This window comes from Strongylocentrotus purpuratus, unplaced genomic scaffold, assembly GCF_000002235.5.
Source record: "Strongylocentrotus purpuratus isolate Spur 01 unplaced genomic scaffold, Spur_5.0 spur5_scaffold_9, whole genome shotgun sequence".
Taxonomy (NCBI): Eukaryota; Metazoa; Echinodermata; class Echinoidea; order Camarodonta; family Strongylocentrotidae; genus Strongylocentrotus; species Strongylocentrotus purpuratus.
The window spans coordinates 30,112,767-30,123,873 of NW_022145615.1; the positions used below are offsets into that span (position 1 = coordinate 30,112,767).

At 40.3% G+C, this 11,107-nt stretch overlaps 1 protein-coding gene across 1 annotated transcript; it reads left to right on the forward strand.

The window, feature by feature from the left end:
• Positions 1-6,117: 6,117 nt before the first annotated feature.
• Positions 6,118-10,686, forward strand: LOC754856 (polyubiquitin-C). Its single transcript, XM_030977236.1, has 2 exons — positions 6,118-6,244; positions 7,503-10,686. Exon 2 carries the CDS (start codon positions 7,509-7,511, stop codon positions 10,248-10,250), a length of 2,742 nt encoding a protein of 913 aa, XP_030833096.1. The 5' UTR covers positions 6,118-6,244; positions 7,503-7,508; the 3' UTR covers positions 10,251-10,686.
• Positions 10,687-11,107: the final 421 nt, after the last annotated feature.

The window sequence follows — 11,107 nt, forward strand, 5'->3', positions numbered from 1 at the left end:
TGATATGTATTAAGTCCTTGTGGAAAAAGGGTAGGAAATGTTTGAGCTTCAGTCCATAGATTAAATAAAATGCGTAAAGGAGTTGATCCTTCACATGGAGCAATACATAAAATATCAGCAAATTCTTCATCCAGTAATTGTTGTCCAATATTCACAGGTTGGAAACAAGAGTCAAGTGGTAATCCTCGTAACTTATCATCATCATCATCATCATCATCATCAATGACTTCTTCTTCATTTGATTCATTTTGTGTTTTCAGTTCGTCTGTTCCCTTTTTTTCATGTTTTTCATTATCTAATTCGACATTACAATTATCTTTCATGTTATTCTCATGAATATAATCATGTGCAACATGTATAGTTTCTTCTTGGAGACAAGAGTCAAGTGGTAATCCTCTTAGCTTATCATTATCCTCATGAATGGCTTCTTTATTTGTTTCATTTTGTGCTGTTTTATTCAAGACAAGTTTTTCTTCTTTAGCAATATCTAATTCTTCACCACATTCATCATTTTTTACAGCTTCAGAATTATCATCATTTACAACAGTTTCGCTTTCTTCAATATGTTCAATAGTCCACATAGCATCAATATCTATTGTATGATACCATTTATTATATTTTTTCAAATACTGCAAAGCATCCATGACATTTTTGGTATTGACATTACGATATTCATAATACCCTTTATACGACAGCTTTCTTTTGAGCTTGACACGTACTAATTGATCATCGCAAGGTTGTCTTGGAAGTACACTAACTCCTTTTGACATATTTGATGGTACACTGACTACAGGACCTTTTACAGAAAACTGTCCTCCCTTTGGTAAACAAACAATTTTCATGAAAGAAATATTTTGTGAAATCAAATGACATTCAAGGCTATTCAATTTCAGTAAAGTGTCCGGTATGTCATTCAATTGTAGATTATTAGTCCACGCTTCTGATGACACTATATTTTGTTTCAATTTTCGATGACATGTGTAACAAATCCACAATTTGCCTCGGCACAGTTTAATCATACAGTCTTTAGAACAAGAACTTGTACAAATGTGAAGGTACTTTTCAGATATGCATCTACTTATTTTATATTTCAATTTATGACATTGCAAAACTTGAGTACGAAACAATAATTTCAAACATACTGAACAAACGTATTCTGGTCCATTACAATGAAAGTTTTGGAACTTACTTATAACATCACTGATACTTTTCTTCTTATGATAACTTATTTTCTGTTTTCGCCGCAGTGCTGCAGAATAAGTGTGATCTAATCGATACTTTAGTCTTAGTGCACACAATTTTTTTGCTCTGAACAATACATTCCTAAGGTATTTCTCTTTGCAACCTTGGTAAAATCTCAAATTCTTCTTTTGTCTAACCTGCAATTGTGATTTTTGTAGCATATAATTTCTATGCAAAGCATTGCATTTATACTTGATACGATGATACATATTATGACTTAGTCTAAAATTTGCATCAGTGTTATACTTCAAAAATATTGCTCTCTTCTTCCTTGATTGATATATATCATTAGTTTTATATTTGGTCTTTTTAGCAGATATTATTTTAGATCGATACAAGTCGTCTGTCTTATATTTGGTCTTTTCAGCCAATATTCTTTTAGATCGATACAAGTCGTCTGTCTTATATTTCGTCTTTTTAGCAGATATTATTTTAGATCGATGCAAGTCGTCTGTTTTATATTTCGTCTTTTTAGCAGATATTATTTTAGATCGATGCAAGTCGTCTGTCTTATATTTGGTCTTTTCAGCCAATACTCTTTTAGATCGATACAAGTCATCTGTCTTATATTTCGTCTTTTTAGCAGATATTATTTTAGATCGATGCAAGTCGTCTGTCTTATATTTGGTCTTTTCAGCCAATATTCTTTTAGATCGATACAAGTCGTCTTTCTTATATTTCGTCTTTTTAGCAGATATTATTTTAGATCGATACAAGTCGTCTGTCTTATATTTGATCTTTTCAGCAGATTTTATTTTAGATCGATACAAATCATCTGTCTTATATTTATTCTTTTTGGCGGCTTTTTGTTTTTTCTTGTACAATTCATCCGTCTTGTATTTACTTTCTTTAAGGATTGGTTTTACCCTAGATAACCTCATTTTCATTTTCTGTTCTTTAAGTTTCGTTTTGAATCCAGTTTTCCTTGTTTTACCCCTGAATCTTGGAGTCACTCTTCTAGGTTCAATAGATACATCCTTGCATGATTTATTACCTTCTTGATCAAAAGTGTATAAAGCACTATTTATTCTTACTTTTTTGCTGGGAGGCTCTTCAATTTTTTTGTCAATTTCAACCTCATTAATATACTCAACATCTTCATAACTTTTATGAAAATCTTCAGTTTCAGCAAGTTCAACAACATTCTCAATAACTCCATTATTTTGGACAGATAACACAACATCATAATGTATTCCACCTGTATGGTTTATATATATACCTCTGTTTGTTGTAACCTCTCCCATTTTGGCTTTATTTCCACAAAATATATGCCAACATTTCAATTCTTCATCATAAATGTAAATATCAGTTTCCAGCAAATTCGCAGTTACTAATTGCAATGACGACCCTTCGTCATTGCCTTGTTTTCGTTCACATTCTGCCCCATTAATATTTTCCTTTTCGTCCTGAAATCACATTCGTTTTACACGTAGTGCTTGTCATCACTAGTTATGCCCTTTCCTCATGTCCGTTTCCTTTCAAATTTCATAGGCATAGTCTCTAACATCTCATCAAGGTCACTACATTCTTCGATTTTGGAAATCACTCATGCATGACCGTCCAGGCGCCATTTTGTCTGTTTCTGGTCCATTTTAAGGCCTTTATATCTTCCTTCCTATCTCCACTATCCTAGATCCTACAAACTTCTAACAAATTCCTCTAGATAGTCTGAGAGATGTTCTTTCATCTGCGACGTATGACTTGACCTTCAAAATGCCATCTTCATACTCGAAATTCAAATCTAAAACCGACTCCGTCAAAAATCTCTCAAGTTCTTGAAAAATGGACCCCTAAATAAGCTAAAACTGCCATAACTTTCTCATATAGATTCCGTTTTGTATTTAAATCTCACAGTATCTTTATCTCATAATTGCACATAGCCATGCCAAATTTCACGCTCCAATGGCTTTGCACAACATAAATAGCGCCCTCTAAAGTTCTGGGAATTGGCTTTCTCTTTGTGGCCGTATCTCCATAATGGCTTGGCAAACCCGTACCCTTTTTTGGATTTAGATACTTGAAGATATGCTCTTTCCAGCCATATACAAAATTATATACCCTATCACTGACCAAATTTGAGAAAATTGCCCTCCAAATTCGCCATTTTCAAGAAAATTCCGAAATAACTTCAACTTGCTCTAAAATGGCGATCTTTATACCTACATCAATGAAACTTGGCAGACATATGTATCCATATACGTGACAACTGTCTGCCAAGTTTGGTAAATTTTAATAACGTCAGCGCAAAGTTATCGCCAAAAATGATGAATTTGCTATGCATTACGTAATAGCGCCTTTAATGCGTGCAGTACATTGCGTGCAGATGACAATGGTGTCAAACTGACCGCAATGAAGTGCCCTTTCGAATGATACCAAGTATGGTATATGTTTACACAGAAAATTGTGAGTAAATCGCATTTGAACAAGGGTCACTATACGAATTCCGCCCGATTATAACACTTATCGGCCATGACGTCATTTTTTTCAGACTACTTTTCGCCTCCTAAACATCCTTTTTTTTCCTTGAAAATTTGCAATGACATTCCGAGATGCAATACGCAGGGCACTTCGTGGCCGGATTTTTAAAATTGGTCAAGGGGGCCATTTAAGACGCCATTTTGTCCTTTAAATCTATTTTACATCACGTGTTTCGATAGGATTATCATAGAAAAAAAAAGAGTAGTTTACAATAACGACCATGAAATTCTCTTTCCAATGATACCATATACGGCCCATAAAGAGACATAAAGAGAGAGAGAAAAAACAATTTAACTCCGGTCATAATACAGATCCTCTACGTTTTCCGCCCATGCATTACACGCATTGTCTATGGGGCAAATCGGGTTCACGCTTTTGACCCCTAGAACGATCTTGATTGCAATGACGAACATGCAACTAATCCCATTTGTTTTTGCACGCAGTGCTTGCGAGCCCTTTCTAGGTTCTTTCCCCTATCCCAATTTCTTTCAAACAGCGTAGGCATAGTCAATACCATCCCATCAAGGTCACTGTTGAGGCCTTTCTTTCGCCTTACCTGTCTCCAATATTACAGAAGCTAAAGACTTCGTGCAAATTGCTCTGGATAGTCCGAGAGAAGCTCTTTCGTTCGACACGTAGAAACACGGCGTCATTGCACGCACATCGTTGTGACACGATTGCATTTCTAGTTCTTTCATAAAACCATTCACAGAGGGATCCAGGGGCAGCGGAGCATCGTTTAAAGTAGGGAGGGGGCACCAACCAACAACAAAAAAGCATTTTCTTGGAAAAGGGGCACCCGACAAAGGGAAACCTCAAAGCGGAAATATACAATTTTACGGCTTTGGTAAATGTACCCCTATAAATTGTGATTATTATCAGGGATGATTTCAATGTTTGTTTCTTTCTTTCAATTGCTGTTCAGAGCACATGTCAAAGTAAGAAGTGGAATTACCCGGAGGTGAAAATAGGGGGAATTTCTCGAACCTTTCAGTGGCACTCACCAGTGGATGAAAAAATGCACTAGTATGACAATGGAAAAGGGGCAGTTATTACAAAGGAAAAAGGGCAATTATCAGAAGTAAAATGGCAGTAATAAGAAAGGATAAGGGGCACTTTTCAAATTAAAAGTGGGCTTATCAGAGATGAAAAGGGGCACTAATTATCGGAGATGAAAAGGGGCACTTATAAGAATGAAAATAGAGCATATAGGAAAAGAGGCACTGCGCATTGTCAAAATATAAGGGACACCTCTCAGATTTGAAAAAGAGGCAATTACAAGAGGGGCACTCTTAGAAAGAAAAAAAGGGAGCACGTGTTAAAATAAAAAAGGGTACTTTTCAGAGATGAGACTAAACGGTAAAGACCAGTAATGGTAAAATTGGGGTTCAAGGGTTTTAGGTGCAAAATATCCATGCAATATTGTATAAATATTGCCTTCAGAGTTTAGATGGCAATACTTCACCCTAAATTCGCAAAAAACAAAAATAAATGCCCAATTTCCAAAACTGGTCTCATAGGTATCACTCATCACTGAAGATGAAAATAGGGGCACTTATCAGAAGGGGAAAGGGCACTGACCAGTTCCAAAAGAAAAGGGCACTTTTTAAAGTAAAGTGAGCACCTCTCAGATTTGAAGGGGGGGGGCAATTATCATTGGTGAGTTATTAAGGGGGCACTTATCAGAGGTGGTAGAAGCATGTATAAGAATATATTAGAAATAAAAAGGGGCACTTAAAGGGGCACTGAAAAAGGGGCACTATAGGGGTAAAATATCCATTCAATATTGTATAAATATTGCCTTCAGCTAGAGGTTTAGATGGTAATACTTCACCCTAAATTCGCAAAAAAATAAAAATAAAAGCCCAATTTCCAAAACTGGTCTCATAGGCATCACTTATCACCGTGAAAATAGGGGCACTTATCAGAAGGGGAAAGGGCACTGGTTCCAAAAGAAAAGGGCACTTTTTAAAGTAAAGTGAGCATCTCTCAGATTTGAAAGGGGGGCAATCATTGGTGATCAGGGGGCACTTATCAGAGGTGGGTAGAAGCATGTATAAGAATATATTAGAAATAAAAAGGGGCACTTCATAGTAAAAGGGGCACTGAAAAAGGGGCACTATAGGGGTACTTGAAAACAGTGCCCCCCCCCCCCCCCCCCAAGCCCCGCCTCCGGCTCCGCCGCCTCTGGAGCGATCATTCCAGAAAATTGCATAACTTTTGGAGTTGTCGAGTCACTGTATATCCTTTGTTGCACCATATTCCGAGACGCGGGGTCAAAATGACGTCATATGCCATAGATACACGTTCTATCTTTATTACCCAATGACAATGTGTAAAATAGAGCATGTGACACAGAATGACCAATCCCAAGCCAACGCAAGGACCGTACCCATATATATCACATACAGAAACATCGCCGCGTCAATAATAGTGATTTCCGTGCTCTCGTCTACACCCTAGTATCTCAGCTCAAGACGAAAACTTGTTCGTTTTTTCTGCCTGGAAAACCCGCTTTTTGAAAGTAAGTAATCGTAAAATCAACTTAAAACAGATACCTTAATTATAAGAAGTACTCAAGAGGGAAATTGAGCAGCTGTATAGGCTGAGTAAAGCTTTTGTTTTAGCCTTTTTTAGCGACTTACAAAAAAAAATGCCTTGCAAGTTTCACTTCACTTCAGTTTGATAAAATTTCTGTGCTAACAATTGGGCCTATTGGTATATTGTTGAATGCCCTTTGGTGACTGCTAATAAATTAAATCTATGAGATAACTCATTATTCCCAGACCACTTTTGTCATATTTTAAAGGGTTGTTTACTTGTTTAAATGTGTATTAATTAATAAAGATAGACCCTAGGCTAATCCGTTTTTTTAGTTTTACTGATGGAAAATGCCAGAGCCAGAGGCAGAGAATTGGGAATGAGCATGATGAGCGAGCGAGTTGTTGAGTGTTTTGTTAGACCGAAATTTCTGTCTCTTTCGTTTGTTAGCCTCCGAGTCTAATTTGGGTAGGGTCGGCTCCTCTCTGACCCTACCCAAATCAGAGGCTAACGAAGGAAAGAGACAGAAATTTCAGTCTAGGGTCTAAGGGAGGGGGTCTAGTTGAGTGTTGTTTATTTGTTGGAATCGGGATGCCTTGCACAGATGGGATTGATGTCGCAATCGCATGAAATGACCAGCCATGCTACTACATGTTTGAGTAGAATATCGCATCTGGAAAAATACTAGAATTCTAGACCATTAAATATACATGTTGTCTAGATCTGACTCATGAACGAGAAGAAGGTCTAGGCCTAGCTGAACCTTGTCAAATGCACTCACTACTAGACTCTAGACCCTAGACCTACTCTAGATGGACCACACCCTAACTATTTTTGTTGAATGAAAAGTACATGTGACATCATAATCATATTCATAATCATATGACTGTAGAAAGATTGAGGAATTGATTTGAAGTAAGTAATACTTTATGGGAATGGATCCCTATCATTTTAGATAGTAGACCTAGACAAAAATAGTTATTTTAATGAAATATTATTCTGTAAATTTTTGTGTTTGTTTTCAGTTTGGTTTCACTGTTTCTTGTATTTTCCGCACAAGAAGTAATTTTTATCAACTTGCCTTTGGCTTTGTTTTACCTTGTGTTAGAAAATATGTGGAACCACTGGGTGATTGTGCCAGTATTATTTTTGGGTGTCAAATTAAAATTATAAGGTTAAAACTTGATAGTTAATATTGTACAGGAACTATCCAAACATTTTTGTTCTTTTACTCTTTGCAGGTCAACATGCAGATCTTTGTCAAGACCCTCACCGGCAAGACCATCACACTCGAGGTCGAGCCAAGTGACTCCATCGAGAACGTAAAGGCCAAGATCCAGGACAAAGAAGGCATTCCTCCCGATCAGCAGCGTCTCATCTTCGCTGGCAAGCAACTTGAAGATGGCCGCACTCTCTCGGACTACAACATCCAGAAGGAGTCCACACTTCATCTTGTTCTCAGGCTTCGTGGTGGTATGCAGATCTTCGTCAAAACCCTCACAGGCAAGACCATCACACTCGAGGTCGAGCCAAGTGACTCCATCGAGAACGTAAAGGCCAAGATCCAGGACAAAGAAGGCATTCCTCCCGATCAGCAGCGTCTTATCTTTGCTGGTAAGCAACTTGAGGATGGTCGCACTCTCTCAGACTACAACATCCAGAAGGAGTCCACTCTCCATCTCGTTCTCAGGCTCCGTGGTGGTATGCAGATCTTCGTCAAAACCCTCACAGGCAAGACCATCACACTCGAGGTCGAGCCAAGTGACTCCATCGAGAACGTAAAGGCCAAGATCCAGGACAAAGAAGGCATCCCTCCCGATCAGCAGCGTCTCATCTTCGCTGGCAAGCAACTTGAGGATGGCCGCACTCTCTCAGACTACAACATCCAGAAGGAGTCCACTCTCCATCTCGTTCTCAGGCTCCGTGGTGGTATGCAGATCTTCGTCAAAACCCTCACAGGCAAGACCATCACACTCGAGGTCGAGCCAAGTGATTCCATTGAGAACGTAAAGGCCAAGATCCAGGACAAAGAAGGCATTCCTCCCGATCAGCAGCGTCTTATCTTTGCTGGCAAGCAACTTGAGGATGGCCGCACTCTCTCAGACTACAACATCCAGAAGGAGTCCACTCTCCATCTCGTTCTCAGGCTCCGTGGTGGTATGCAGATCTTCGTCAAAACCCTCACAGGCAAGACCATCACACTCGAGGTCGAGCCAAGTGATTCCATCGAGAACGTAAAGGCCAAGATCCAGGACAAAGAAGGCATCCCTCCCGATCAGCAGCGTCTCATCTTCGCTGGCAAGCAACTTGAGGATGGCCGCACTCTCTCGGACTACAACATCCAGAAGGAGTCCACACTTCATCTTGTTCTCAGGCTTCGTGGTGGTATGCAGATCTTCGTCAAAACCCTCACAGGCAAGACCATCACACTCGAGGTCGAGCCAAGTGACTCCATCGAGAACGTAAAGGCCAAGATCCAGGACAAAGAAGGCATCCCTCCCGATCAGCAGCGTCTCATCTTCGCTGGCAAGCAACTTGAGGATGGCCGCACTCTCTCAGACTACAACATCCAGAAGGAGTCCACTCTCCATCTCGTTCTCAGGCTCCGTGGTGGTATGCAGATCTTCGTCAAAACCCTCACAGGCAAGACCATCACACTCGAGGTCGAGCCAAGTGACTCCATCGAGAACGTAAAGGCCAAGATCCAGGACAAAGAAGGCATCCCTCCCGATCAGCAACGTCTCATCTTCGCTGGCAAGCAACTTGAGGATGGCCGCACTCTCTCTGACTACAACATCCAGAAGGAGTCCACACTTCATCTTGTTCTCAGGCTTCGTGGTGGTATGCAGATCTTCGTCAAAACCCTCACAGGCAAGACCATCACACTCGAGGTCGAGCCAAGTGACTCCATCGAGAACGTAAAGGCCAAGATCCAGGACAAAGAAGGCATCCCTCCCGATCAGCAGCGTCTCATCTTCGCTGGCAAGCAACTTGAGGATGGCCGCACTCTCTCAGACTACAACATCCAGAAGGAGTCCACTCTCCATCTCGTTCTCAGGCTCCGTGGTGGTATGCAGATCTTCGTCAAAACCCTCACAGGCAAGACCATCACACTCGAGGTCGAGCCAAGTGACTCCATCGAGAACGTAAAGGCCAAGATCCAGGACAAAGAAGGCATCCCTCCCGATCAGCAGCGTCTCATCTTCGCTGGCAAGCAACTTGAGGATGGCCGCACTCTCTCAGACTACAACATCCAGAAGGAGTCCACTCTCCATCTCGTTCTCAGGCTCCGTGGTGGTATGCAGATCTTCGTCAAAACCCTCACAGGCAAGACCATCACACTCGAGGTCGAGCCAAGTGACTCCATCGAGAACGTAAAGGCCAAGATCCAGGACAAAGAAGGCATCCCTCCCGATCAGCAGCGTCTCATCTTCGCTGGCAAGCAACTTGAGGATGGCCGCACTCTCTCAGACTACAACATCCAGAAGGAGTCCACTCTCCATCTCGTTCTCAGGCTCCGTGGTGGTATGCAGATCTTCGTCAAAACCCTCACAGGCAAGACCATCACACTCGAGGTCGAGCCAAGTGACTCCATCGAGAACGTAAAGGCCAAGATCCAGGACAAAGAAGGCATCCCTCCCGATCAGCAGCGTCTCATCTTTGCTGGCAAGCAACTTGAGGATGGCCGCACTCTCTCTGACTACAACATCCAGAAGGAGTCCACACTTCATCTTGTTCTCAGGCTTCGTGGTGGTATGCAGATCTTCGTCAAAACCCTCACAGGCAAGACCATCACACTCGAGGTCGAGCCAAGTGACTCCATCGAGAACGTAAAGGCCAAGATCCAGGACAAAGAAGGCATTCCTCCCGATCAGCAGCGTCTTATCTTTGCTGGTAAGCAACTCGAGGATGGCCGCACTCTCTCAGACTACAACATCCAGAAGGAATCCACTCTCCATCTCGTTCTCCGACTTCGTGGTGGACAATAGAGCTGTGACGTATTTGCCAGATGAACCCATTTTTCCCATAGGAAACATCCCTTTCTAATAATGTTTTGAAACTTTGAGAAGTACAGTTTTCAATTTAATTTGTTTTTAATCTTAAAATGAGATAGCTATAGACATATTGAGAGAGGGCATATACTTGAAAGCAATCAGTTACTTTTATTCTATCAAATCTATGGTGATTAATTAATAGTTGATGAGATGCAGGGACCAAAAATCAAATTGGGGAAAAGAAGGTGTTTCATACAGATGTCATGTTATTCCTCAAACAAAACAAATACAAAAAGTGGCATTGATTGTGATTATTAATGAATATGGTACCTTTTTACTGGTCCCATTTTACCCTCGTTTGTTGACCTCCATGCTAGATCAGGAGCATACAAAGGTACATGAACCTTTGTGCATCTCATCAAACATATTTTAAATCATGATTTTTAAAACGGTGTTTTATTTCCTGCAAGTATATCACGACATGTTAAACTGTTGGGATAGGGACAAGGGAAAGGTCTACACGTGTATTACGCTACTGGCAAATTAAACCTGAAATGATCTACTTTTCTTTTTCAAGTTAACCTCATTCCAATTTATTACTTTTTATAACCGTTTGTGAAATTTCAATCTGGAAGAAAGCTGATAAATTAAAGAAACAATGCAATGTGAAATATGAATGTGTTTGTAATTCTGTTACCTTTTCTGATATTGACACTAGATATATTTGCTTGATGTCCATGTGATGGTTTTACTTCACTAAATTGTGCAGGAGTTGTGGGATATGTTGCTGATTTGTATGTGAATTACAGTTAACCCTGCATAGCGAAAAAGTCGAATTTCCCCCAAGTCGC

Bases quoted from the DNA above. Each gene is read 5' to 3' on its own strand.
- LOC754856 (XM_030977236.1), top strand. From the start codon at position 7,509: ATGCAGATCTTTGTCAAGACCCTCACCGGCAAGACCATCACACTCGAG.